Source organism: Podarcis pityusensis, assembly GCF_964106645.2.
Source record: "Podarcis pityusensis genome assembly, chromosome: 16".
NCBI classification, from domain to species: domain Eukaryota; kingdom Metazoa; phylum Chordata; class Lepidosauria; order Squamata; family Lacertidae; genus Podarcis; species Podarcis pityusensis.
Genome location: NC_138041.1, coordinates 16,163,076 through 16,189,484, shown reverse-complemented (window position 1 = coordinate 16,189,484; position 26,409 = coordinate 16,163,076). Strand labels below are relative to the sequence as shown.

General features: G+C 48.5%; 2 protein-coding genes across 8 annotated transcripts in view; one reads left to right on the top strand and one right to left on the bottom strand.

The window, feature by feature from the left end:
• PIAS3 (protein inhibitor of activated STAT 3) overlaps window positions 1-17,422 on the top strand; it is a 36,853-nt gene extending 19,431 nt beyond the window's left edge. For 4 of the 6 annotated variants that reach the window (XM_080984457.1, XM_080984454.1, XM_080984455.1 and 1 more), the window contains 12 exons: window positions 83-133; window positions 784-874; window positions 2,330-2,464; window positions 2,799-2,904; window positions 3,748-3,821; window positions 6,101-6,261; window positions 7,123-7,259; window positions 8,319-8,487; window positions 9,346-9,476; window positions 10,395-10,466; window positions 11,127-11,164; window positions 12,684-17,422. In XM_080984457.1, coding sequence (XP_080840583.1) covers window positions 83-133; window positions 784-874; window positions 2,330-2,464; window positions 2,799-2,904; window positions 3,748-3,821; window positions 6,101-6,261; window positions 7,123-7,259; window positions 8,319-8,487; window positions 9,346-9,476; window positions 10,395-10,466; window positions 11,127-11,164; window positions 12,684-12,962 — 1,444 coding nt within the window. In that variant the 3' untranslated portion in view covers window positions 12,963-17,422. The remainder of the gene's footprint in view (window positions 1-82; window positions 134-783; window positions 875-2,329; window positions 2,465-2,798; window positions 2,905-3,747; window positions 3,822-6,100; window positions 6,262-7,122; window positions 7,260-8,318; window positions 8,488-9,345; window positions 9,477-10,394; window positions 10,467-11,126; window positions 11,165-12,683) is intronic. The other 2 variants (XR_013980160.1, XM_080984456.1) reach the window with 2 other exon arrangements.
• Window positions 17,423-17,954: 532 nt separating this feature from the next.
• NUDT17 (nudix hydrolase 17) lies at window positions 17,955-25,592 on the bottom strand. 2 transcript variants are annotated; one of them, XM_080984467.1, is made up of 9 exons: window positions 25,457-25,592; window positions 24,265-24,394; window positions 23,433-23,555; window positions 22,247-22,430; window positions 21,387-21,412; window positions 20,946-21,038; window positions 19,862-19,960; window positions 18,690-18,826; window positions 17,955-18,550 (listed from the first exon to the last, which is right to left on the bottom strand). In XM_080984467.1, exons 2-9 carry the CDS (start codon window positions 24,358-24,360, stop codon window positions 18,388-18,390), a joined length of 921 nt encoding a protein of 306 aa, XP_080840593.1. In that variant the 5' UTR covers window positions 24,361-24,394; window positions 25,457-25,592; the 3' UTR covers window positions 17,955-18,387. The 2 variants fall into 2 exon arrangements, with proteins under 2 accessions (XP_080840593.1, XP_080840592.1); XM_080984466.1 differs by lacking the exon at window positions 25,457-25,592 and adding an exon at window positions 24,546-24,656.
• Between the last annotated feature and the right edge of the window lie 817 nt (window positions 25,593-26,409).

Sequence of the window (26,409 nt, the reverse complement as noted above, 5' to 3'; positions counted from 1 at the left end):
TTGTATTATAATGACAGGATTTCCAAGTAGCTTGACTGTTCTGGGAAATTTAAGAATTTCTCCTCCCCCCTCCTTTTTCCAGCGATATCTTACCTGCTGCCAAATGTGACTACACCGTCCAGGTACAACTGAGGTAAGCAGAGCCTAATGTTTTCTTGGACTTTTACAAATCGGAAAAATACGTCTCTACAAATCTCACACTGTTTAGAGATTGGCAGCTGGGGTGCTTTTTCCTTTGTATAAAGCAGTCCTGGCTCAATCTTAGCCAAGGCTGGTTAGCCAGCTATGATTTGGCCAATGTATTCCATACTCTGGAGACTTCTAGGTTGTATTATTGCAAAGTGCTGTAGGTGGGCCTGCCCTTGAACCTGTCCCCCTCCCCATTTGTGTAGTTACAAATGAGCAAAATCCCTGAGGCCTGCCCTATAAGAGCTCAGAGCAACTTAGGAGGCCCTGCCTGCATAGTGGTTTAGCTGTGATTCCTGCATTACAGGGGGGTTGGACTAGATGACCCTCAGGGTCCCAACTCTATAATTCTGTGATTCTGTGTTCTCATTGTGCTCTGATGTGTGTTCTGATGGTGTTTCCTGCTTGGCAGGGGGTTGGACTCGATGGCCCTTGTGGTCTCTTCCAACTCTATGATTCTATGATTCTATTCTATGATTTATCCATCTCTCTTAATAAGGAATTTGACTCAGGGAAACTCTTCCCTCCTCTCTAGTTACTGTTTTGTCCTTGGGGTAGTCTTCCCCTCACCCTTCCGGTCTCTTTGCCTCTCTGCAGGTTTTGTTTGTGTGAAACCAGTTGCCCGCAAGAGGACTACTTCCCACCCAATTTGTTTGTCAAGATCAATGGGAAGCTCTGCCCTCTTCCGGTGAGTAAGCCCCTCCTCCCACCGGCTCCTCGGTTCCGTCAGAAGGGACCACGACTCAGTGACAAAGTGCACCCTTTGCATGCAGAACCTGATCTCCCAAGTTGTACTTTTCAAATAAATGTTTTAATGTTATAGTACAATCAAACAACCCTGCAACAGTACATGGCCTGTAGTACAATATACACCAGGCAACAGTCTCCACCACCATTCATCTTTTCCAATGAATTAATAGGAGTCTTTTTTGCAGAAGTAAAAGGTGTGTAGAGTCCATCTATGTTTGTTGCTGTTTAGTCATTTAGTCGTGTCTCACTCTTCGTGACCCCATGGACTAGAGCACGCCAGGCACTCCTGTCTTCCACTGCCTCAGGCAGTTTGGTCAAACTCATGCTGGTAGCTTTGAGAACACTGTCCAACCATCTCGTCCTCTGTCGTCCCCTTCTCCTTGTGCCCTCCATCTTTCCCAACATCAGGGTCTTTTCCAAGGAGTCGAGTCTTCTCATGAGGTGGCCAAAGTATTGGAGCCTCAGCTTCACGATCTGTCCATCTATGCTTACCCATTGTCAAACCCCATATAGTTGGTGTATAGTTTATATAGTGTCTCAAAGAAGAACTTTACTCATTACATCTCCCTTATTTTTATGATTGTTTTAAACGGCTTTAAATATTGCACATGTGACTCAGCAGTCCTTTCTCATTAGTATTCATTGCTGACCGGAAGGTTCCAGGCTGTCTGAGCCCTCCTTGTATAGTTGCATGCAGGTGTGAGAGTCAGTCAGTCTTTTGTTTTCAAGCTATGCAGTTTGCCGGCATCTCTTTGTAACTGTTTTTTGAGCTATGCAGCCAGTCAGGGATCTGGCTGAGGACTCGCAACCGCAATGCTTATCAAAATGCTTCAGTAAAGCATATTTGCCAGTGGAGTGAGCTGTTCGTGTGATTCATTTGCTGCCAACACTCTGCTGAGTTACTCCGCTGAACTCTGTACATGCCCTGGGGTCTGAGAGACCAGGCATGCATACCAGGAAAGTTCTGGGGGCGTCAGGACCCTAACCCTGACAGCATATTAATGTTGTAACCTGCCCTGGAACCTTAAGGTAAAGGGCAGGTAATAAACTATCATTATTATTATTAGTGGTGGTGTTCTGGAATGCACACTAGTGCCTGCCTGTGTTCATGTTCCTTCCAGGAGATGCCTTCAGTTAGAGTGGGCTTTTCCTCTGCCCCTAGGGGAGCTGGGGGCACGGCTGCCCTTCCTAGCAAATGACACCATAATGAAATGGAAAGGTGAACTGCCTCCTATCCACCATTGTATATTCTTGGCTTCATGGGATTCTTGGCCGTATTTGACTGCAGCCCCTTGATGACCCACCCGCCATCCTTATTCTTGGTTCCCTGTATGTCCAGCCTTGGCAAAGGGTCAAGGGGCCTGACCTCAGATGTCCTCTTCTGCCTCTGCAGGGTTATCTTCCCCCCACCAAAAATGGGGCAGAGCCCAAGCGGCCCAGTCGACCCATCAACATCACCCCTTTGGTGCGGCTTTCGGCCACCGTCCCCAATACGATCGTCGTGAACTGGTCTTCTGAGTTTGGCAGGGTAAGGAGAAGCTTTGTGGTTTATGTTGCTCTTTTTTTTATGTGTGAACAGAATTATTCCTGTCCATCCTTGCAACTGTGTGTATGAAAGCGCCTGTCCCAATTAGGTGATTGGCAATAAATAAACTGAACATCCTGTGAGCAGCCTCTCCAGTTTGGCAGCTAAACATTTGTGAACATTCCATGACATTAGCAAAGCTCAACCAATGGTTGAAGAAGGGCAGGGAGACCTGCAGCCAATGGACGAGAGCCGGGGTTTAGCCTGTTACTTAGATCAGCGAATACATTAATTCCTCTGTACAACAGTGAATAATAATTGGTTTCCTTCTGCCCAGAATTACTCCCTATCGGTTTATTTGGTGAAACAGTTGACATCAGTGACACTGCTACAGAAACTGAGAGCCAAGGGCATCCGAAACCCAGACCACTCACGAGCCCTGAGTAAGTTCTGTGTCCTTTGAAATCTTGTCTGCATCTGTCAAGGACGCTTTAGTTGTGGTTCCTTCATTGCAGGGAGTTGGAGTATGTGACCCTTGGGGTCCCTTCGAACTCTATGATTCTGCATCAGGGATGTGTGTGCTTTTTTCTTGCAATTACCTCCAGGTGGTAGGTTAGCACTAGTGAAAAGCTCTCTTAGTCACACAAGGCAAAGCACCTTTTTGCTATCATCTTGGCTCACTGCAGCCCTTGTGCTGTGCATTGGGGACTGGTGAAAGTCATGTGCTTCATCTCTCATGAGTAGAAGTGCTGCCCGCTAGTGCAAAGAATTGAATACTACTCCCAGAACTGGATGGTTCAATGGGTCAATATGTCTGACTGTTAACCAGAAGGTTGGTGGTCCAAGCCCACCCAGGGATGGCTGTGGGCAAGGGGTCCCTTCTAATTTACAGTTCTATGATCTGTTTGCCCTCCTGCCCGCAGGAAATTGTTCATCCAGCCTAAATGTGGAGCAGAGCTTTACTCCAGATCATATTTTTTAAAAGTCCCGGTGTAAAAAAAGTTTGCTGAGTGGAGTCCCACCCTCGCGCACCAGGTGTTTAGGGGGGAATTAGAAGCTGCCTTGTACGGAGTTGGACGCTTGGTCCGTCTAGCTCAGGTCTACCCTGACAAGCATCACCTTTCCCAAGTTTCAGGCAGGGGTCTTCCCCAGCTGCCCCTGGAGATGAACCATTTCCCTTCTGCATGCCAGCTGATGCTTCACCCAAACAGTTCCCACACAGTGTGCCTCATTGTGTGTTCCTAATATTGACTGAGCTCTTTGCTTTCTCTCCCCACACCTCACAGTCAAAGAAAAACTGACAGCCGATCCCGACAGCGAGATAGCGACAACGAGCTTACGAGTTTCTCTCATGTGTCCGGTATGTTGGGTTTCTCCCTTTATCTCTTTATTTCACATGAAGCTGTATATATGTAAATACATGAAGAACCACCAAAACACTATAAATCTGTCTTGAGAGTTAAACCAAATCTGTTCAAAAACAGATGAGGAGCTCGTTCCAGCCCAAGCTCATAAATATGTATTTGGAACCTGCAACTGATGATTTGCTCGTTATGCACAAAAATCGCCTTTCTCCCGTTGTTGTTTCCGCTTTGATTTTGTATAATGCTGCAAACCAGCCTTCACCAAGCTGGTGCCCTCCACGTGTCTTGGATTACAGCAGCCTTTGCTGAGTTGGGAGCTGTAATCCAGAAAATTTGGAGGGCACGGGGTTAGTGAAGGCAGCTGTAAGCTTAACCAAAGATAATTAATCTCAGATGCATTTGGGAGCAAAACCCTCCCCCCTTAACTTTCCATATACTCTCAAATCTGGCCAGGAAGAGACAGTCCTTGGGGTTGTGGTAGGTAACTTGATGAAGATATCGACCCAGCGGCCGTGGAAAAGGCAAATACCATGCTAGGGATCGTTGGGAAAGGAGCTGAAGATAAAACTGCTGATATAATGCTGTCATGCCAATCTGTACTGCAACTGTGCTCGGAATATTGTGTACAAAAATGGATATTGCAGGGTTGGAAAAGGTTCAGGAAAGGGCCAGCAAAATAATCAAGGGTGTGTGTGAAGCAAATCCCCTTATGGAGAAAGGCTGCAGCACTTGGATTTTTTTAGCTTGGAGAAAAGGCAAGTATGGAGGAGGTGGATAAAGAAAAGGTTTTCTCCCTCTCTGCTAACACTAGAGCTCAGGGACATGCAAAGAAGCTGAATGTTGGGCGATTCAGGGCAAATAAAGTCCTTCACGCAGTGCCTAGATAAACTGTGGAACTCGCTCCCTCAGGAGGCAGTCACGGCCAGCACCCTAGATAGCTTAAAAAGAAATTGGACTAATTCATGGAGGAGGAGAGAGCTATCGGTGGTTTCTAGCCATTACGGCTCTGCTCTGCCTCCACAGTTGGAGGCAGCAATGCTTCTGAATACCACTTGCTGGAAACCACAGAAGGAGAGAGTTGCTCTTGTGCTGGGGTCCTGCCTGCTGGTTTCCCACTGGGACATCTGATTGGCCACCGAGATCAGGATGCTGGGCTAAGATGGGCCATTGGCGTGATCCGCCAGGGCTCTTCTTAGGTCCTTGTGCTGGTCACAAATTCTACCCTGAGCATAGAGACCCAGAGGGCTTTCCCTCTCCCCTTGCAACTCTCTCTCTCAAGCCGACTTCAGAGCATTGAGAGAACAGGGTGGAAAATAAGCCTGGGAACTGCAGGGAGAATCGAACCAATTCCCCCCTCTTCCATTAGTGAGTGGCTCCACTGGATCAGCAGCCCTTCCCTGAGCACAAGGAAAATCCCACTCCAGCACTTTTGCTCATTGTATTCAGTGTGAGGCCCCAGTTGGGGACTCCCAAGCACTGCAGCAGAGCCTGCTTCCAGGGTGCTGCAGAAAACGAAGCTTCCAAGCCGCTCTGTGCTTCGCTGAACAGGAGCATCTGATGTCAAGGCCCTGAATAAGAGTCCCTCTTCATCTGTGATTACATTTGGGTTGATATAGTAATACTAAAGTTCTTCTCTTCTTCTTTTAATTATGCTTATACAAGAATATGTAGACACTCACACAAAATAGGTAGACAGAGAAAAAGTAATACAGAGCTGCGGAATAAAATTAATAACAGCAAACCAGTGTACAATATTGCTTCACTGAGTATCAGATGGTATTTGAATGCCCCTCATAACAAAGAATGAGAAACCGGAGGGACATTCAAAGAAGGGAAAGCATTCTGCTTCGAAGTTGTCAGATTCAGCCTCTCCCATCTGTGTCTGGTCAGGCGTTCCAACAAAGCAACGTTCCAGACTCAAAACAGTAAAACTTCAGGACGCTTCCAATAACGGGCAATTACTAATCTGGCAGCCGCTAGAAGCTTTAGTTACACTAAAGCTTTCAGCCCCCATGAAAGCTTAATGGTATGGTATGTGAGCATAGGGAGTTTCTATGTGAAGCTTCTATTAGTGAAATTTCACCAATACCTGTGTTATCTGCAAAAGGCTCCCAGTCTGCGATCTGGACCAGGGTGGGCGGAAGGTGGATTGAGATCTTCTGGTAGATCTCTGGATAATTTGAAGTAAGCCAGAAAGGATTTCTTAACTCTCAAGAGTGGTGGGATATAAACGCAGTAAGTAGATTATGATAAACAAACTCCCTCTTCCTTTCAGCTGGGCAAGATGAGGCTCATCGTCCCCTGCCGAGCTTTCACCTGCACCCACCTGCAGTGCTTCGACGCAGCCCTTTACCTTCAGATGAATGAGAAGAAGCCCACCTGGACCTGCCCTGTCTGTGACAAGAAGGCCCCCTACGAGGCCTTGATCATTGACGGGTAATGCTGGGGGAGGCTTGGAGGTCAGGCTCCCTCTCCTCACATGACCCCTGCCCACAGCTTTTGCCATCAGACTTACTAAATTCTGGAGGGATGGTGGTGTTGTCTATCTTCAGGGCTGCATAGATGTACTGCTTTATTACCTAGAAATTAATGGTTCCACAACCTCTGTAAATTAGTAAATGATTTAGTACAAGATGAGATTCTCCAGAAACCACATTCTGTCCGCCATCTATGCTCTTCAAGAATTGCAGCCATACTTACAATTTTCTCCATCTTTTGTGTGGCCTGTGTCAGACCACAAACAAACCATGATGACCCTCTGGCTTGGCATAGCTCTCCTCCACTTTCCCTCCATGCAGACACCTGCTTTTGCTTTAAGGACAGACCACAGCGCTATGCCACTTACAAACTTGGACCTGTGGTTGGTTCTATCTGACGTTTGTTAAAACGAGTCACAGTTTCTGGAGTTTGTATGTTACCTTGAACTATGGCCAGTTCCAAAGCAGCCAACCTGGAACCCTCCAGATGTTTTTGAACTGCAGCTCCCATCAGCCCCAGCCAGCATGGCAGTTGTCAGGGATGATGGGAGTTGTAGTCCAAAAGCCTTTGGAGGGGGACCACATTGGCTACTCCTATTCTAAAGGAATGAGGACGCTTCCTCTCCTCCTCCTTGTTCACAAAGACAAGAAGAAGGGTGTAGGGACTATGTAAGATTATGGCCGACTGTGGATCAATTATAGTAATCTCAGACTCCACCAAAGTGGTGCCCTCCAGGTGTTTAGGGCTATAGCACTTCAGCCACTGTCCAGATGTTGAATCACCCCTATGTTTTCCTCTGTTTCCCCTCCTTCCCCCCAGGTTGTTCATGGAAATCCTCAACTCTGTCACAGACTGCGATGAGATCCAATTCATGGAGGATGGCTCCTGGTGCCCCATGAAGCCCAAGAAAGAGAACCAGGAGGTTTGCCAGCCATCTGCTTACAACGGGCTGGAAGGTAAGAGGCAGTGAGGAGGCCTGGCACCTCCCTGTGCATGTTAGTTGGCTGTTGTGTGATTGAAACTGATTGGTGGAAGATTCAAAGTCCCCGTCTTCATGCAACACTGAGTTAAACTGTGGAACTCCCTCCCACATGAGGCAGCAATGACGGCCGCCAACTTGGTGGCTTTAGAAGAGGATGAGACATCTTTGAGTTCTTTTGGCCTTCATGGGGCCCTCGAATGGTTCCCTTTGGTCTGGGCCTAGCAGTGTCATGGCTAATGGTAGATTGATGAAGAGCCAAAATACTTTAGAGTGGCATTTTGGGACAGATCTTCACGACAGACAGACAAGAGCAAGGCAAGAGATAAAGATACAATAGCCAAGCTAGCAAGCAAAACACAGTTCTTGACCACCCCAAGGGCTGTACATTCCTGCATTGACACACTTTTGCCACTTTGTCGGGCAACAGATGTCACCTTTGTGCAGCATGTGATGTTGTAGTTGTGCAAAATTTGGGGATTTTACACTCACACCCCTCCTGCATTTAAGCAGGCAAGAGGTATTATAGTCACAGTGCAAGGGCACGGCCAAGCCAGGCATAAGCAGTTGAGGAGAGGGCAGGGCAGGGCAGAGCCACAGCCCCTCTCCTCCTCTTCAGACATCCAAGCTCATCATGATCTCAGTTAAAGGCAGCCTTGAAGAGGAAGAAGCTCTTCAAGTCTTGCCTACGTGTCTGTATGGCAGGGGCAAGATACAAGAGCTTTGGAAGTGAAGTGCCATAGTCCTGAGACCCCTGCAGCGCCTCCTGCTCCTCCTTCCTAAGTCAGCCTAGCTCACATCCTTTGATGTTACTCGACTCCCAACTTCCATCACTCCTGGTTGACACAGCTAGTGATCAGGGATGAAGGGATCAGGGAGCCCAACTGTACACCTTCCTGACGGGCGGACAGGGAACTCCCTGCTGTCTGTGCTAACCTGAGTGCTGACGAGTTTCAAGATCAGAGCCCTGCTGCTGTTTTACGGCAGGGCTGTCTGTCTTCGCCTACCCTAACCTCTTTTCTCCTCCTCTTCGCAGCCTCGCTGTACACAGTGGGCTCTGACGGGAAGCAGCTGGCCGAAGGCAAGAAGAAAGTGGAGGTCATCGACCTCACGCTGGACAGCTCTTCGGACGAGGAGGAGCCCCCCGCCAAGAAGCCCTTCCCACTCACCACTGCGGCCATCCCATCTGCAGCGGGACCCAAGGGGTGGGGCTCACTTTGTGTTTCCTCTGTGTTGGGTTAAACCTTCTTGCATGGAAAGAAGGGAGTGTAGGAGCCTGAGAAGAGCCTGGCCGGCGGATTAGGCACAAGGGGGGATCCGTCTTATCCAGCATCCTGTTCTCACAGTGGTCAGCTAGGTGCCCATTGGAAATCGGCTAGCAGGACGTGAGCATGCTAAACCACAGCTGTGCTGTCCTCCAGCAACTGGGATTCAGAATCCTTACTGTAGCCATTATGGCTAGTAGCCATCGATAGTTTCATCGAACCCACTCTCTTGTGCGGAATGCTCCAGGTCCAGATTAAGCGGGTTAATCAGAATGGGGAAGAGCAGAGAACAATATGGAGAGCCCTGCTGGATCAGGTCATTGGGGGGGGGGGGTCATCTTGCCCAGCATCCTTTTCTCACAGGGACCAACCAGAGGTCAGTGGGAAACCCACAAACACAAGAGCCCCTCCTGTGGTTTCTAGCAAGTGGTATTTGGAGGCAATGCTGCCTCCGGCCGTGGAGGCAGTGTAGCCATTGTTACCAGTAGCCATCAATAGCTTTATTGGATTCGCCTACCCCCTACCCTTTAAAAGCTATCCAGGATGGTCACCCTCATTGCCTCCTGCTGGAGCAAGTTCTATAGTTTTAGGTCATGTGCTGCATGAAGAAGGACTTTGTTTTGTCTGTCCTGAGTCTTCCCACGTTCAGCTTCATTGGATGACCCCGTTGGGTTCTAGTATTATGAGAGAGGGAGAAAGACTTCTGTCAGTACACTATGCATATGATTTGATACCTGTCCGCCATGTGCTCCCCCTTTATTTTGCTTCTCCAAGCCTAGTCTTTCTGTTTCATTTCAGAGTATTAAGCCCTGACCACCAGCCCTCCTCGGTGTTGCGCAGCCCCCCGATGGCCACTGTGGGGAGCGACTACCTCTCCAGCCTTCCGATCCCCGACTACCACCCTTACCAGGTCCCCTCGGACATCCAAGGTAATTTGGGCTGCGTCACTCAGCACAGGACCAAAACTTGTGTTTAGTTCCTTGTTGCTCTGTTTTGTATCCCCGTAGGAGCAGGGTAACTTAATTCCACCAGAACCAAGCAGTGTTGTCACGGGACTCTCTGCGCTGTGAAGGCTTAGACCAGTGGTTCCCAAACTTTTTTGGGATATCGCCCCCCTGGTTCCATAAACTGTTCCCCTGTGCCCTCGACCCATGTTGGATAAATTTAAATGGTCTGAAGTATACCTCACAGAAAAGGATGCAGGCTCCAAGTGAAAAGAGAGGCCTTTATTGGAATGCAAATGCCCCTAGGGACAGCCTCAGAAATGGGAGAGGCTGTGAAGAAGCACAGCCAATCTAATGCTTCTTACACAATCCCAGTATATACCTCTGAAGGATGCAGCTGTGGACACAGAGCCCTGCGGAGAAAGAGAGCTGAGGGTTGCTGGTCAGAACCAGGCAGGGAGGAAAATCAACCTTACGTCTGGCTTTCAGGGTGTGGTGGGATGGAGCAGCGTGAACTCTGTTAGAACGTATAGCTTGCTTGGGATTTTCCATGCCAAAATACACCCTAGAAAACATATTTGTGACCTGCGTGGATATAAGCAGAGTAAGCTTATTTGCAAACATTTTTTAATTTTCTCCTTAAGCCCACCCCATATCCTTCCTGGCACATTTTTGAAACCTTGAGACCAAGAATGTTAAGAGTTGGCTGAGATGCCGTACGCTGTGCAAAGCCCCCAGGATCTGGTGTGTGTCAGTGTGCCATTGTTGCTCAGTTGGCAGAATACACAGTCTCACTCTCGCCTGGTATAAAGTGAGCCGCTCCCCATCCTGCCAGGTGCTCCCTGCCCCTCCTGATTGATAAGCCTCATTCCCATCGTGATGCTTGTATGTTTGTGTCCAAAGGAATTGTGGCCTGGGGATTTGGCAGTGCAAGAGAGGAGAGGAGAGAAGGCAGAGTCCGAAAAGTAAAAAAAGGTGAAGGCTCTGAAGACAAACAGACAGACAGGAAATGCTGATGTAACTGCGGTCGCTAAAGCTGCCAACTCAATACCCACCCAAACCTGGCCCAGAGAGGATGTCAGGCGCTTTGGCATGTCATGGGCCAGCTGCTGTGTGGCACAGCTCCCTCTCTGCACACCAGCCATAAGGCCAGGAAGCTTCCCCCCCCCCCGGTCTCTCTCCCGGCTGCCCCCAACCTAGGTGCCTCCATACCAAGCAAACCCCAGTGCCCTGTGCCCCCCAGGCCAAGCAATACTGCTCCAGCCGAAATGACAATGCCAGTTTTTTGACTGGGTGTGTTGCAACATCCCTTTTCCTCAGCTGTGCGGCAGGGAGGGGGCAGCGTTTTCTCCTTGCAGCGGGGATGTTGCTCACAGGAGGACCCCTCTGCCACTGCAGGCAGTGGGGGGGGCGTGGAGGCAGGTGGGTCACCCATCTCAGGAGTGCTCCTCAAGCCTTCCCAGGACACTTGAGGCCTTTGCGGTGTCCATGGAGACCGGCCCTCCTGCCATGACCAAAATATATTTTCCTACACCCCTCCCAACTTTACAATATTTTTTTTTAGTAATCCCTTCCTCTTCTCCAATATGTTCATTTTACCATTAAGATTATTTTTTCACCTTTTCATTTTTCTAGGTCTGGATTTGTTTTCCTTCCTTCAAAGTGAAAATCAGGTATGTTCCCCCCCTCCCTTTTCCTTCATCTCCCCATCCTCCCTTCCCCAGTCTTCATTTCTCCATGTATTCAGCAACATAGCCACCCAGTGAGCTTTCTCGCCACCCTTCACCCTTGAGCACACCTAGCCTTTCTCTTGCCACTGTGCTAACCCAGCAAACACAGGCTGGGGAAAATCAGTCTTTTCCCTGCCTCTTGCAAATTCCTACCTCCTTGCTTCGCTCTGTCTGTTTTCACAGTGGGTGGCAGGCTGCTGCCCCCCTCCCCCCAAGCACCTTCCTTTCAAGGTGCATTCACCGTGTGAATTCCTAGAACTGTTCTGAGAAATAAGAACAGCTTAACAGCCCTCGGCTCTGTGGAAAGCAAATTTTGTTTGTCTGGGGTCATATTTCTGGGACCTTAGAGCTGAGCTGTTGCACTGAAGCCCTTGCAGAGAGGCTGGCTTGGAGCTAGCAGTTCAGGTTGTGCAATGAGCTCCTATAAAAATCTTTGCAAAAGAGTCACTCTTGTCTTGCAAAATGTTCTGCTTTGATCTAGCGAGCTCAGCTCCCGAGATTGCTAGTAACAATCTGAGAAACTTCGAGGGAACTTAACCTGATGAGAACAAAGTTGGATTTTGAAGTAGGGGTAGGGAGGGGGCAGTTTCTCTTTCTCCGCTGGACTTTGCCCACCTCCTCCTTTCCAAACTGTCCCCAAGCAAAAAATGTTTGTGAGAGGCATGTTAATTGGTCTTAGTGGTAGTTGCCTCACCTGCTTCCCACTCCGAGGAAATCCTCATGAACTGCAAGACTCTGCAACTCATGAGTCATCTCCTTTATCTGCCTTTAGAGAAAGGAGTTTTGATTTTCCTGGGACTTCTTAAAGCTGTTGCTGCCTGTTGGATTTGGGTGGGGAAGCAGGGAGCCTGTCTGGCCGGACTTGGTAAATTGACAGTTCCTCTTACCCTTTTCATGAGGATATCCTTTGCTCATAATGCCAGCCACAGCTTATTAAACCATCGTATGAAACTCTGGTTGGTTTGATTGTCTGAACCCAGCCTAGCAGATTAATTGTGCTTTTGTTTCACTGCCCGCAATCCAGAGTTTTGTTGATGCTCACAGACCTTGGCTCCTTGTTAACTGTGGCTTGCGATTGTGCAGGAACCCAGGGCTCTTCTTCACCTAGGAAGTTTTGGGGCTCCTCCACACGCTCGCCAGGCTGCAGAGGCACCAGGCAAGAAACCAAACTTTGGAGAAATAAGCTCTGGTTTGTCTGTGTGCCAGACTTGGGGGTTTGTTTGTTTCCGTGGGTCAAGCTCTTACATCAGACTTCCTTTAATTTGACGTCCATGTCTAATTGGCAGCAGACAGGATCATGGGAGTTCTAGGGGTTTTGTTTTTAAGTGTTTTCCCTGAAGTTTTCCCACCCCTCTCCTCTGACATAATGGATCATGCCGGCTCACAGCCTTGGTTAATACCTTTTAACTCGTTGTTGTTGTTTGTTTGGCATCAAATAACTGATTGTCTCCTTCCCTGGCAGCATTACAGCCCTTCCGTGATCACCTCCCTGGATGAGCAAGACACCCTCAGCCACTTCTTCCAGTATCGTGGCACCTCACCCCATTTTATGAACCCCCTGGCCCCTGTGGTGGTGGGGTCCCATGGCACCGCGGGCTCCCCCACCAGCAGCAGCAGCCGCATGAACAGTGTTGTCTCTTCGCCCACCACGGCCTTGCGGGAAAGCCATGTGCGCAGTGGCACCGTGGGGGGCAGCCCCATCTTGCCGGGATGCCGGCCAGATATCATCTCTCTAGACTAAAAGCTTGCGGCGTGGAAGATACCCTTTCCCTACAGGAGGGCAGGAGGTGGAATCGTCGTTCCCCCACTAGAGTGAAACAAGGAAAAGACAGAATTCTGTCAAGCCTGTTTCTTAGAAAGAGACAAATCGGGCAAAGATCTTTCTCTTGTTTTCCTTCAGGGCTCTTTTTTTCATTCTGCAATTCCGCTCAAGGTTTGAAAAATTATGGAATTGACTCGGGACAGTTTGGGGGGTCCAAAGAATCTCGCTTTTTCATTTGGCCTTGGAGCTGCTTGGGGGTTTTGAGCTGGTGGAGTCCAGAAAGCCCTGAAGAACTGGGGAAACAAGATTTAATTTCAGTCACGGGAGGGTCGAGTTCCAGGTCCCCACGGCTTAACGGAAGCAGGATTATTTATGCAAAATGAGGCAAATGAAGACTCATCGACATATAATCTGAGTTGCAGAATTCCACTTTTTTTTTTTAAGCCTGAAACCTGGGTTTCTTCTGACCAGGATTTGAATGCAGAATCCTCAGTGAACTCAAGGCAACTTTATCGTAAGCACGAATAAATTTGGTGTTTGGGCACAGCTCATACTCAGCACATCGCCAGCTCTGCAACAAATGACCAGAGATCCCAGGCAGGTTATATTGGACCATTTCAGACTGGCATTAAGAAAAACAAAAAAGTGGAAGTCTGATAGAATTCTTTGTCAGGGAAGGACATACTGTATGTGCCCGTTGAAGGGCTAACGTGAGACTTGAAAGCAGTGTACTAATTTGCCAAAACCAAAGCCACCCCCCTCCCAAGCAGATTTTTAACAGACTCATCCGGTGAGGGCATAACAGGAAACTCACTTCCACAGTGAGGAGTGGCCGGTTCCAGCTGAGAGTTTTGCCACAAATAAAACAGATTTCTCAAAGATCCTCCACGTGCCCAAACTTCTCGAGATTATTACGCTCGAGAGAGCCTGACGGCAAGCAAAAAAAGAAGGTATTTTACTCATAATGAAGATGAAGTAGAAGCCCGGGATGAGCTTTGGAGCAGCTCAAGGACTCAAAAGGACTGGGGAACCGTGATTCCACTTTCCTGCTGACTTTCCCGCATTGGGGACTTCCGTGACTGTTTTCTCCTCTTCCCCTGGGCTGCGTGCGCACTTGACGGGAGCCACGGGTGGGTGGAGAGCTTGTGCCCTCTACAGAGCAATGGGCTGTGACTTCTGCGTCTGTGTACCCCCCCCACGCCCACAAAACCTGACCCATCGCAGGCAACACTGTCTTGACTCTTTGTCATAGGTACCTCCTTAGCAGCTGTGCTTCCTTGACATTCGGACTTACGCTAATGTGCAGCCCCAGGGGATGCTTCCGAAACCAGCATGCCCTTAAAAGTCCCATGATTTGCGCCCCCGTGTCTCTGTCCTCCTCTCCTCCATCACCAACATCCATTGCAGACCTGCCCATCCTCGAGACTGTTGTTACCACAGTGTATTTTTCTAAAGCTGTAGATCTAGGGTTCCCGTCGCCACTCCTCTTAAAATATTTCCTGCCAATCTTGTACAGAGAACAAAAGATATATATAGATATATATGTATAGATATATATAATTATTATAATCTATATTTCCAGTTTTTGTACATAAGAAACTCCAAAGATCTTTTCTGTGTTTCCCCCCACCACCACCCTCTCTTCCGAGGACGAAATGAAGGTTGCACTTCCCTCCCTGCCCAGGTGGGGGCAGCGCATCGTCCATTGCACAAACTTTATTTATGTATTTAAGTGTATAATTGTTTTGCGTGTGTGTTTTTTAAGTTCGTAGCCGCTGCTTCTGCATTTTCCGCTTCCTGCACCTGCCCGTCTCGCCTTTTCCAAGCCAGACGATGCGGCGAGAAAGACAGACAGTGTTCTGGAAAGCTAAGCACTTTTTCCTTTTCTAACAAATCCTGTTGCTTTCGACAAGAAGAACAAGCCTTGAGCGGAGTGGTTCTGCCCTAAAAGGCAGTTTAGAACTTAAATAATAAAATATCTCCCTGCTTGAAAGCAACAGGAGCACTAAGCCAGATGCAGCAAAGCAGTGACAGCCTTATGAGGAAGCTTTTGCCTCTTCAACTTTATTTTTTTTAATCACTCGACAAAGACTCCACAGTGTGCAGATCAAAAAGCCAGAAATGCCCAATTTCAGGGCAGGAAATGTCCCAATGCATTTTGATCAGAGCTGTTAATTCCGTTTGGCGTAGCCCGTTACCCAGATCTCCCACTCATGGGAGAACTTTGCTTCGATAAGTCCTTCTTCATGTTTCATTTTAAATCTGAGTTTGGAACAAGAAAGAGGTTTTGATGAATCCTGGGCTTCCTTGGAAGCTTATCTGGGGTTCCTGAATGGGAAGGTAATAGGAGACATTCGCTCCCTGCGTTGGGACCATAGTTGGTGGTAGAGCCCTTCCATTACATGCAGAAGGCGCAAACCCCGCCTCTCCAGCCAAAAGGATCAGCTGGCAAAGTGAGGTGGAAGTCAGAATTAAACAGCCCAAAAACTTCCTAGCATCACTGGGCCAAAGCTGCCTCGAAATGCTTCACTTCCAAGTAGCAACACATAAAATCCGCATACCGTATTTTTCGCTCTATAAGACGCACCAGATCACAAGACGCACCTAGTTTTTGGAGGAGGAAAACAAGAAAAAAAAATTCTGAATCTCAGAAGCCAAAACAGCAAGAGGGATCGCTGTGCAGTGAAAGCAGCAATCCTTCTTGCTGTTCTGGCTTCTGGGATAGCTGTATAGCCTGCATTCGCTCCATAAGACGCACACACATTTCCCCTTACTTTTTAGGAGGGGAAAAAGTGAGTCTTATAGAGCAAAAAATACGGTACTTCACGGCCATCCAAATTTGAGTTTGTTGGAAGTTCCCACTGTAGGGAATGTCTTACGTTTCAGCAGCACTTATGTCTGCCAGACTACAGCGTAAGGGTTGGTGCCTTGGAGGTCATCCAACCTTTGCTTTAACACAGATTAGTTTCCTCACCCCATCCCAATATATCATTTCACTAACATTTTAGAGGATGCTTGCATGGATTCAAATACGCTACACCGTTTCTTCAGAGCATCCTTTGGTGGGCAGGCAGTATTAATCTACATTGGTGATCTGCGGCTGTAGAAGTGGGGGGATATTTTGAATCGGAAAGGTAATGAAGAGTTGAAACGGTGGAACTCCCTCCTACAGGAAGCAGCAATGGCCACCAACCTCCATGGCTTTAAAAGATTAGGCAGGTTCATGGAGGAGAGGGCTATCAGTAGCTGCTCATTGCTGCCTCCAGGAATGCCAGGTGCTGGAATCCGCAGGGTGGGAGAGGGCACTTGTGTGCTCAAATCCTGCTTTCCAGGTTTCCCATGGGCATCCGGGTGGCCACCACTGAGAACAGGATGCTGGGCTAGATGGGCCACTGGCCTCATCCAGCAGGCTTTTCTGATGTTCTTCATTATGTGCCATTAGGTGTGTGACTTGGGTGTCCCCATGTCATTTCCATCTAGGGGGTTGTTTTTCAAGGCATCTGCTTAGAACGGTCAAACACCAAGAGATTTACACCTTCTGGGTGGGTTGGGTGCCACTTTTCTAGCTGACATAAATCTATAACGCTAGACTGCAAAACGCGCCGACTCCTGTCACCCAGCCCTAGGCATTCATCTCCTGAAAACTCCATTTCTGTTTATACAAAAACTCAAGTCTCTAGTCCTTTGGAGGAAAAGCGTCATGATGTGAGGCTATTCTTTGAGCAAAGTTTGAAGCCAGAAATAAAGAGCTGGGGGCGGGGAGGGAGCTCCTGCCCTATATTACAGCTGCAGTCTTCTCTTCCAACCTCAAATCACCATGCTTGGTACACCTCCCCCCCCCCCCATTCCTCCTGAGCATTGCCAACATTCCAGCTCCTTCGAAGCATGAAATCTTGGTAAGCGATACTGCAAATTTCTCTTCCAACAACACATGCATCTATTTGCGATGACCTGATTTGTCTTTCAAGGATGGGTGTGGGGAGCCTTCAGGAAGACACTGTCTTGGAACTTGGGGGCAGGTGTCCCCCAAGGTTCCTACCCCCCCCCTCTTGGCATGCAGCCTTGCGGCTGTTTATCAAGTGGGGGTTAAGACCAGGCAGCCGCATGAAGAACCGCCAAGCTCTACAGGCATATATGTTTTGTACATTAACAGTGAGCATTTGGGGACAAAGAAAGGTCAGGGGTTCTGGTTTTTCTTTCAATGCCATTATCAACTGCTTTAAAACAATGTTTCTGCAGACAAAACACACACCCTGCTTCATCTCACTAACCTCATAAAACATTTCATCTGCACCCCAATAGCAAAAAAGAGGAATGCTTCACTTCACACTTTTGGGTCTCCTTTTTCTGTCCATTGAATCTCTTTGTTTTATCAGCTTGGAGCCATTGTGTATATGCAAAAAGTACCTTTTAGATAAAATAAATTCTTGGCAAAAGAACTGTTGTGGAGTTCTAACTTCATTAGTGCCAATCTCCAGCCTCAGCTGGTTCACCTGCTATGGCTGTCCCTGGACCAAGAGAGCCTGGTTGGCAGTCCTGACTGGACTACTGCAATGTGCTGCACCCGGGGCTACCCTTGAATTGTAGAGTTGGCAGGCAGGCTGGAAGCCGCGGCTGGTACAGGATATGGCTGCCGATCTGCTGAGCAGAGCAGCAAAGTGGAGCCATATGTCGCCCATTTTTTAATTTTTTGTTGGGTTTTTCAAAACAATATTTTTAAAATAAGAATAGCAACGGTTGATTACAAAAGATGTGTTGCCCCTTCCTAAAAAGCACGGCCATTGTGGACATGGGCCACAGTGGCGCAGTGAACAAGTTGTAAGACTTTTGAGCAAGAAGACAGGGCTTCAAATCCACCCCACTTCCACGGGTTATTTTCTGTCATCTTGAATGCGAAGGGAACTGATGTGTGCTAGTCCTTTGAACAGGAACCAGACAAGCACGTGAAATAAAATTCTGGAACTCATGGTGTGAAATTCAGGTGCGCCCTATCGTTTGCATTTGTTTATTTCTTCCCTGCTGTCCAGTGGACTGCCTCTTTTAAGTATCTACAATGACATGTTCTGCTAAAAAAAAACACACCCAACCTTTTAAAAACCCTCATTTGCTTTCCTGCCCCTGTTAATGTGGAGTGTGCCTACATCTGTGAAAGTCCAGGCAAGAAGTGAAACTCTTGTTGCTCCTTGGTCACTGAACAATAAAATGTGAAAATACAATTCCCCCATTAGATCAGTCCTTCCCCCCCCCCACCCCCCAAAAAGGGAAGCCTGATTAACCTTAGTGGTATCGAGAGAGCCAACTGGCACCAGCATAAAACTAGGATTAAATCCAGTGGCTGAGTCCGGATCATACCCCATGGGGCTTGCCACCTCTTTCTTTCTCTTCCTTCCCAGTTTTGATCCTTTCACTCTGCTTGCACCGCTAAAGTGTCCAGCCAGAGCCTCAGGGCAAACTTTGTCCCGGTGCTCACTCTTTCCACATCTTCCCCCTGTAGCGGAGCGGAGCTGAGGAACATTGTGGTGGGGATGGCCACTGTCTTGGCTGAGCCGTGCTGCAGTTCGGTGATGCTGTTCAGGGAGGCAAAGAAGATGCCCAGTTAGCCCAAAACATTGCCCAAGGGGCTGCCAGCACACTTTTGACCTAGGTGCTGAAGGAGAGGGGGGTGCTCCCCCCCCCGTTTTCCGCATCGCCTAACCATCCACATACCTGACAACTGGTGGGACATCGCCTGCCATCGTACTGGTGGCCCCAATCTCATTCTGCGTAGCAGCGATGGATGCCAAGACTGGCTCGTCCAGCCAGGCGTAAGCGCTCACTTCTGCTTCATTGGGCTTCAGTCTCACCTGAAAGGTGACACAAAAGTAAGCACAGCCAAGCAACCAGAACTGTTCTAGGCATGTCGAGTACGGTGGGATATTATTTTAAAAGAAAACTGGCGATTCAAAGAGCAGTGTGGGGCTGTTTAAAAGCCCTTTTGCAAACAGGTTTTCAGAGGTTTGAAAGCAGTCTGTGTCTCCTTGCAAAAGGGCTTTCAAACAGCCCCACACCGTGCTTTGAAATCCCGACAACCAGGGCTTCACTTTAGACTGCAGCATCACCTGATGTCACTGTGACATAGGGCGATTGGCAGGTATGTGCCCCACCCACCTGTGAAATTTTGCCTGCCAGGGGTCAGGATATCTGGCCCATTGATCAGAAAAGCTTCCCCATCCTTCTCAGCTTATGCCACAAGATGCTCTGTTGTTTACTCTGAGATGAAATATTCTAATAAATTTCCATTTTCTTTTAAAAAACCCTGTTAGGATCATTTTAAGTAGGCAAAGCTGGGTGTGTAAACAAGGTTATCACCAGTACAAAAGTATGCCCCCCATCTTTGCCCATGAAATATCTGGGGTTTGCCATTCTCAGTTAAAAGGCTGGTTGGATGCCACTTTAAATTGCCCCAAAGAATTATGGGAGCTGTAGTTTGTTAAGGGTGCTGAGAGTTCCTAGGAGACCCCCTTAATGCCCTCCTACAGCTGCAGCTCCCAGAGTTCACTGTGGAGAGATAGATTGTTAAACCACTCTAGGAACTAGGCAGGCTGCCCATCAGGGAATTCAGCCCTCGGGTGGAAAAAGGCTGAACTAGAGTTCCAAGAAACCAGAGTCACCAGAGCTTGCCCATAAGAGTGAATTCGAATTGTAGAGTTGGAAGGGACACCAAGGATCATCTATTGCAACCCCCTTCAATCACAACTTGAGCATTCTTGACATATGGATGCTGTGCATAGTTTGAAACCAGGAGGGTGTGTGTGTGTGCTTCTGATCTTCTCTTCTGGGGGGTCGCTTGGACACCCGGTTAGGCTTCCCGTGACCCTGAACAGCACCAACCACCTCACCTGGAGCTGCTGGTGACTCTCGCGGAAAAGCAGAAGGAGGTAGACAACGACATGGTGACGCTTTGGCAGGCCTCTGCTCAGCATGGGAGGGTACACAGACTGCAGTGGGTGAGAGAAGGCAGCACCCGTGAGGAAACCCCTAGGCTGTGCGAGAAGACCGACTCCTCCTCACAGGGGTGTTGTAAGGAGCAGGCTGGAAGTGAACTGCTTTGAACACTGGGGGGAGGGCCCTATCTCAAGGAGCAGAGCAGTTGCTTGGCATGCAGAATGTCCCAAGTTCAAACCCCAATGGCATCTCCAGTTAGGGCTGGGAAGATACCATCGAAAACCACAAACAGCCACTGCTGCCAGTCAATGTAGACAATTCTGAGGTACCGTATTTTTTGCTCTATAAGACTCACTTTTTCCCTCCTAAAATGTAAGGGGAAATGTGTGTGCGTCTTATGGTGCAAATGCAGGCTGCGCAGCTATCCCAGAAGCCAGAACAGCAAGAGGGATTGCTGCTTTCACTGCGCAGCGATCCCTCTTACTGTTCTGGCTTCTGAGATTCAGAATATTTGTTTTCTTGTTTTTCTCCTCCAAAAACTAGGTGCGTCTTGTGGTCTGGTGTGTCTTATAGAGCAAAAAATACGGTAGATAGAGCAATACGTCTCAAGTATTGCCATGTTTCATAACTCTCTTTTATCTATTCTTGAAAATTAATAGCCCCAAGGAGATTAGGGTGGCATGGCACTTCCCCACCCCAATTCCATCCTCAACACAACCCTGTGAGGTAGGCCAGGTTTGAGAAATGATGACAAGGTCACCTGGCAAACTGCATCCAAGTGGGAATCAGAACTGGTGTCTCCTCAGCCTTAACCAGATTGCTAAACCAAGGAGTCTCTCATGGGTGACTCTGCACAACTAATAGTGTGCAAATAATTCACACTTGTGCATTTTAGATATGAAGAGGACAAAGTCATGCACAACTAACATGGCTGCCCCTGCCTCATGTGGACAGGCCTTTGAACCCCGGTCCCTCCCAGCCCTTCTAGGCACCCCATAATTCACCTCAGCTCTTCTGGGGTGCTTGAGTGACTCTTACCTCCCACAGGGCCAGCGGGCGCCAGGAAAACTCCCCGTCCTCAAGCCACAGGCCTGTCTCTTCCCCCAGTTCCCTCAGCCCAGCATCCAGCAACTACAGGAGCAGAAAAAGCAGGTTTGGAGCAGATCCTGAAACTCCCTTTTTTTTTTTAAAGGAAAAACACAAATTCAGATTGATAGAAGCCACTCTGAGGTACAAGAAGGATGGGACAGAAATCTCTATAAATTGCAAGTAGCCAACATGAAGATGCTGCTGGACTAAACTCCCATCAGCCCCTGACTCGGCCAGGCTGATGGGTGGCGTAGTCCAGCAACATGCAGAAGGAACCACATTGACCCTCCCTGGTATAAATAAACTTATTTCCTCCCAGCCTGGTTCCCCCTGACACAGGTTGCCTCTGTACTTCCTCTCCTTCCAGAGCACAGCAAGCTGTTTCGTTACCTGTTCGTCCTGTTCGATGTGGCCACCTGCAAAGGAAAAGAAAGGTCCATGCCAATTTATTTCTGACAGGCTCGATCCCCCTCTAAGCCCACCGCTCAGCTCAGCGTTTCATTCTCGGAGTTGCCGTCTCAGCTCTTGGACACAAAGGAAAGGGGGTGAAACGTGGGGGGGGGGCAGCTTTCCACAGGATGTACGTCCCCTCCGGCATGCACAATGGGGATAAAGATATACTACCCCTGCTCCTGCCCACCTAGCAGTTCAAAAGCACGTCAAAGTGCAAGCAGATAAATAGGTACCGCTCCGGTGGGAAGGTAAACGGCATTTCCGTGCGCTGCTCAGGTTCGCCAGAAGCAGCTTAGTCATGCTGGCCACATGACCCGGAAACTGTCGCCGGCTCCCTCGGCCAATAAAGCAAGATGAGCGCTGCAACCCCAGAGTCGGCCACGACTGGACCTAATGGTCAGGTCCTTCAGCCCCAGGATCCAACTCAAAGCCAATGTGGTATTGTTTCTTTTATTAATTTTGTAAAATTTATATACTGCTGGTCTTAAGAAGAAGGAAAAAAAATTCAAAGCACTTTCTTATGAAAATCAGGGGCCCCAGGTAAGGTCCTTGGCTGGCCTGTTCAAGCATACAGGCTTAGTCTAAAGAGCCTCAATCCCAGTTACCTGGGGTGGGGATACAAACTGCAGGGGGAAATACAGGTGTTCTCAACCTTCCTGTGGACCACCTGTAGGATGACTGTGTATTCTCCTGCCTTTGGAGCATGGCAGCTTTCCTCATCCCTTCTCCACCTCTAATTTCTCTAACTGCGGTGTCACAAACACATTCCCTTCCCCTGCCTCACCTCCAACTCTCACCTGGAGGGACCCAAATGTTGGGGAAGATGCTCAGAGTCTTGGACCGCCTTGTCAGCAACACTTTCTGATTGGCCGACTGCAGGAGGATGGCCACGCCCACATCCACCCCTCGCTCCTGGGTCTCTGCAGGGAGGGAAGAAGCTTGCGCCTCCGTCAGGTGTTTGATGGGGCAGAAAGGCGGTCTCTGTGGAAGAAGGTCTCTTTTTTTATCTTTTCCTTTCTTCATGAGACAAACACATAAACCAAACCGAACAAAGGTTAGCTTGGGATGCTACATTTGCAAGAAGAACGATAAAAGCTGGTTATCCTTAGATACCTGTGACAGGTAAGCGAAGAGCAGCATCATAAGAAATAAGGGAATCAGAGATGACTTGCCAGAGATACAGAAACATAAACCTATAACTGGAACCACCAGAGACACAAGGACTACCAAGAATAAAAGGCTCTAAATTACACCAGGGTTCCCCCCCCCAAACCAATTGGATGTTACTTATCCCAACTTTCTAGAGATGTGTGGAAGAGACAACTGTAATTTTTTTTTTCTTTGCAAAAACAGGTGTAATGCTATTTTCCATATGTTACTCCACCATAGGGAGGTGTTGATTTGAGACAAAGTTTTCCATCACGGGTGGTGCTGTGGGTTAAACCACAGAGCCTAGGGCTTGCCGATCAGAAGGTCGGCGGTTCGAATCCCTGCAACAGGGTGAGCTCCCGTTGCTCAGTCCCTGCTCCTGCCAACCTAGCAGTGCGAAAGCACGTCAAAGTACAAGTAGATAAATAGGTACCGCTCCGGCGGGAAGGTAAACGGTGTTTCCGTGTGCTGCTCTGGTTCGCCAGAAGCGGCTTAGTCATGCTGGCCACATGACCCGGAAGCTGTACTCCGGCTCCCTCGGCCAATAAAGCAAGATGAGCGCCGCATCCCCAGAGTCGGCCACGACTGGACCTAATGGTCAGGGTTCCCTTTACCTTTACCTTTTCCATCATTGGGCAATTGATAGACAAATAAGAAGGTAATTTTTTGGTTTTATATTTTTATTCTCTCCTTCAAAAAGAAAAAGAAAAAAGATCACAGTAGCAACTTGGGTGAAAATAAATGGAAGAAGGCATCTTTAAAAAAAGAAGCAGAACTGAACATTTTAAAAAGAGTGTTTCAGTTCTGGAAACCCCATCCATCTCCCCCACCAACCTGCAAGAGGACCCTGTTGGAGCCAGCAAACTCCCTGTCAGAAATCAGGAACCGGCGCTGGTCCAAAGTGCAGTTCACCATCCAGCTGTCTTTGTCGCCTGTGCAAAAGTGGCCAACAATGCTCTGGGAGAAGCAGACAAAAAACAAAACAAAACCCTGGTCACCATTTCATAATACTGTATGCAAGATTATTTTGGGTGGGGGCGGTGTCCAATTAAGACTGTAGGTAATGCTGCAGTTCCGGGGGTGTAAATTACTATTAGACTTTTAAAAGGCCTTTGGTTCACCTGACTGACATCCTATACCCTTTTGAAATGTGGCTCTTTTTGTGAGGGGGTTGTTTTTATTTTGATTATATATATATATTGTGGTTTTTATGTTGATCTTTTTTGTGAACCACCCTGAGATCTCTGGGTATAGGGTGATATATAAATTCTAATAATAATAATAATAATAAAAGCTGCTGTTGTTGGATCAAGTTCATCAATTTGTTGAACCAAATTTTGAACCAGTGTGGAAATACTTGTTACTGTGTTGAATTTTCTTGTGCTATTATTTTCTTTAGGGAGTCCTGCAAAGTGCAATTCTGATTTGTTCTTTTTATAGGGTAGGGGGCACTGGGGGCGAGTTTATGGAACCAAGAGGCCACGCAGATGTTGGACAACCCCTGGCTTAATCCATTGCCGTGGCCTTTAGGGATCACCCCGGGATCCACTGCTTTAAATGCCTGGTGTGGATGCGGGACCTCATCCACCTGCAAATCACCCGGATCCTTCCACAAAATCCCAAAAGAGGACAGCAAGTGACAGACCCACACAGTTTTCGTCGCTACCTGCTGGAACCTGGCGCGCTGCGGGCAGCTGTTCTCTTTGGACAGGTAAACCACCACCCTCGTGATGCTCTTCATGTTCGCCCTCCTAGCCAGCATCGGAGCGAGGCTTTTCAGAGGCTTTTCAGCCTGGCTGCTTGGAAGAAATTCACTATCATGAGCAATTGAAACATGCTGCCTCTACGTTGCAAAAGGCTCTGCGGCGTCCGGGCGTTGCATTTGCACGCAGAGGTTGCAAAGGAACAGGAGACCCGTTTTTTCCCCCTTGCAAAGGCTGTTGCAACCTGTGCATTGCACGATCCCTTGTTTTAGGGGCTTGTAAGTTTCAGGCAGGAAGTGAAGCCGACTCCCGGCTAAGGGCAGCCCCAGGAAGCTGCTGCGGGAGGAAATGCAATTTCTGCTGGGAGCGGTTGCAACCTTTGCAAAAGGCGTCGCCGGCAAAGCTAGAGAGAGCCCTCTTGCGGCTGCTTTGAAGCGCGCTCCTTCGATGATTCTCTTTGCAATGGAACAACTGTAGGTATAAACATTTCCCAACAGCCCCATGCAAGGAGCTGGACAGCTGCCCTCGCGAAGGAAAAACACTATGCAACGCCTGGTTAAACTGTGGAACTCCCTCCCGCAGTTGGCAGTGAAAGCCACCAACGTGGCTGGCTTTAAAAGAGGATTAGGTAAAGGGACCCCTGACCATTAGGTCCAGTCGTGGCCGACTCTGGGTTTGCGGCGCTCATCTTGCTTTACTGGCCGAGGGAGCCAGCGTACAGCTTCCAGGTCATGTGGCCAGCATGACTAAGCTGCTTCTTGACGAACCAGAGCAGTGCACGGAAATGCCGTTTACCTTCCCGCCGGAGCGGTACCTGTTTATCTACTTGCACTTTGACTTGCTTTCGAACTGCTAGGTGGGCAGGAGCAGGGACTGAGCAACGGGAGCTCACCCCGTCGCAGGGATTCGAACCGCCGACCTTCTGATTGGCAAGTCCTAGGCTCTGTGGTTTAACCCACAGCACCACCCGCGTACCTAAAAGAGGATTAGGGTTTCTCAATAAGGCACCTGGTTGGCCTCTGTGAGAATAGGATGCTGGACCAGGTGGGCCACTTAGCCTGACCCAACAGGCTCGCCTTATGCTCTTAAAAGTGCAAGGGCGGGGGAACAGATCTTGGTGGCAGGTGGGTTGCTGATGCATTAGCCTGGAGGCACCTTGAGAGATGTAGAAGATCTTTCTTAGCAGGTTGGAAACAAAGAACAGGGTATCTTAAAAGCAAGCAACTGTATAAATAGCGTATATATATATATATCCTCTTCTATTCTCTCCCATACACATTAACTACCTCGCTTCTAACTCCCACCCTGAGTAGAAAAATAAGATGTCACAAAGGAGGGTGGGTCACTGTTACCTTGACAACCCACCCACCTGCGCCCTGGGCCCATCCTGCGCCTCCTGCATCTTGACGCTTCTTCGGAACTTTGAGGCTCCTGACATTCTGTCTGCCAGCTGGCTGAAACATCTCTCTTCCGCTTTCATAGCTCAAGCTTCTCCCAGGCGGTTCCTCTTTAAGCAACGTTTCTAGCGAGAACATATCCCATCCTTTTAAATACAGTAGAGAACTCATATCTCCCAAGTTTAGGGGAAGATGCGTAGCTCAGGGGTGGTGCTTCCCCCTTGCATTGCAGAAGGCACCAGGTTCAAATTCTGACATTGCCAGGTAGCGCTGCAAGAGACTCCCTCCCTGAAACTCTGGAGAGCTGCTGCCAGTGGGGGCCAGTCACCTCCCACCATTTCAGACCCAGGATCCACATTTAACCCAAATACACACCCCTCATTTAGCTAGAGTGAGAGGGGTCAATCTGAATGATACCCTGGGCCTCTGTGATCCTCTATCTATGAGTATCTTTGTCAGGAAAGTTGAGTACAGTACTTGTCATTTGCATCTTAACCAAGTGAGCTCTGTTGCCATAGAGACAAATGAGTGGGCTTTTCCCACTCCACCTGGCTGGATGCCACCGTCACCCTAATATGGAGACCAATAGGACAAAGTGGGGAATTGTGTGTGAGTTGGGTTGATGCTGGAATATGAAGAGACAGAGATATTGTCTTGCTCTCTCCTGGACCCCAAGCTGTGGCTTGGGGCTTCCCTGGAACCCTAACATGG

Bases quoted from the DNA above. Each gene is read 5' to 3' on its own strand.
- NUDT17 (XM_080984466.1), bottom strand. The intron at 19,961-20,945 runs GTAAGAGTCACT...CACCCACTGCAG, and splicing joins GCCCGCTGGCCCTGTGGGAG to TCTGTGTACCCTCCCATGCT. The intron at 18,827-19,861 runs GTGAGGTGGTTG...GTCACCTTTCAG, and splicing joins AGAGTCACCAGCAGCTCCAG to GTGAGACTGAAGCCCAATGA.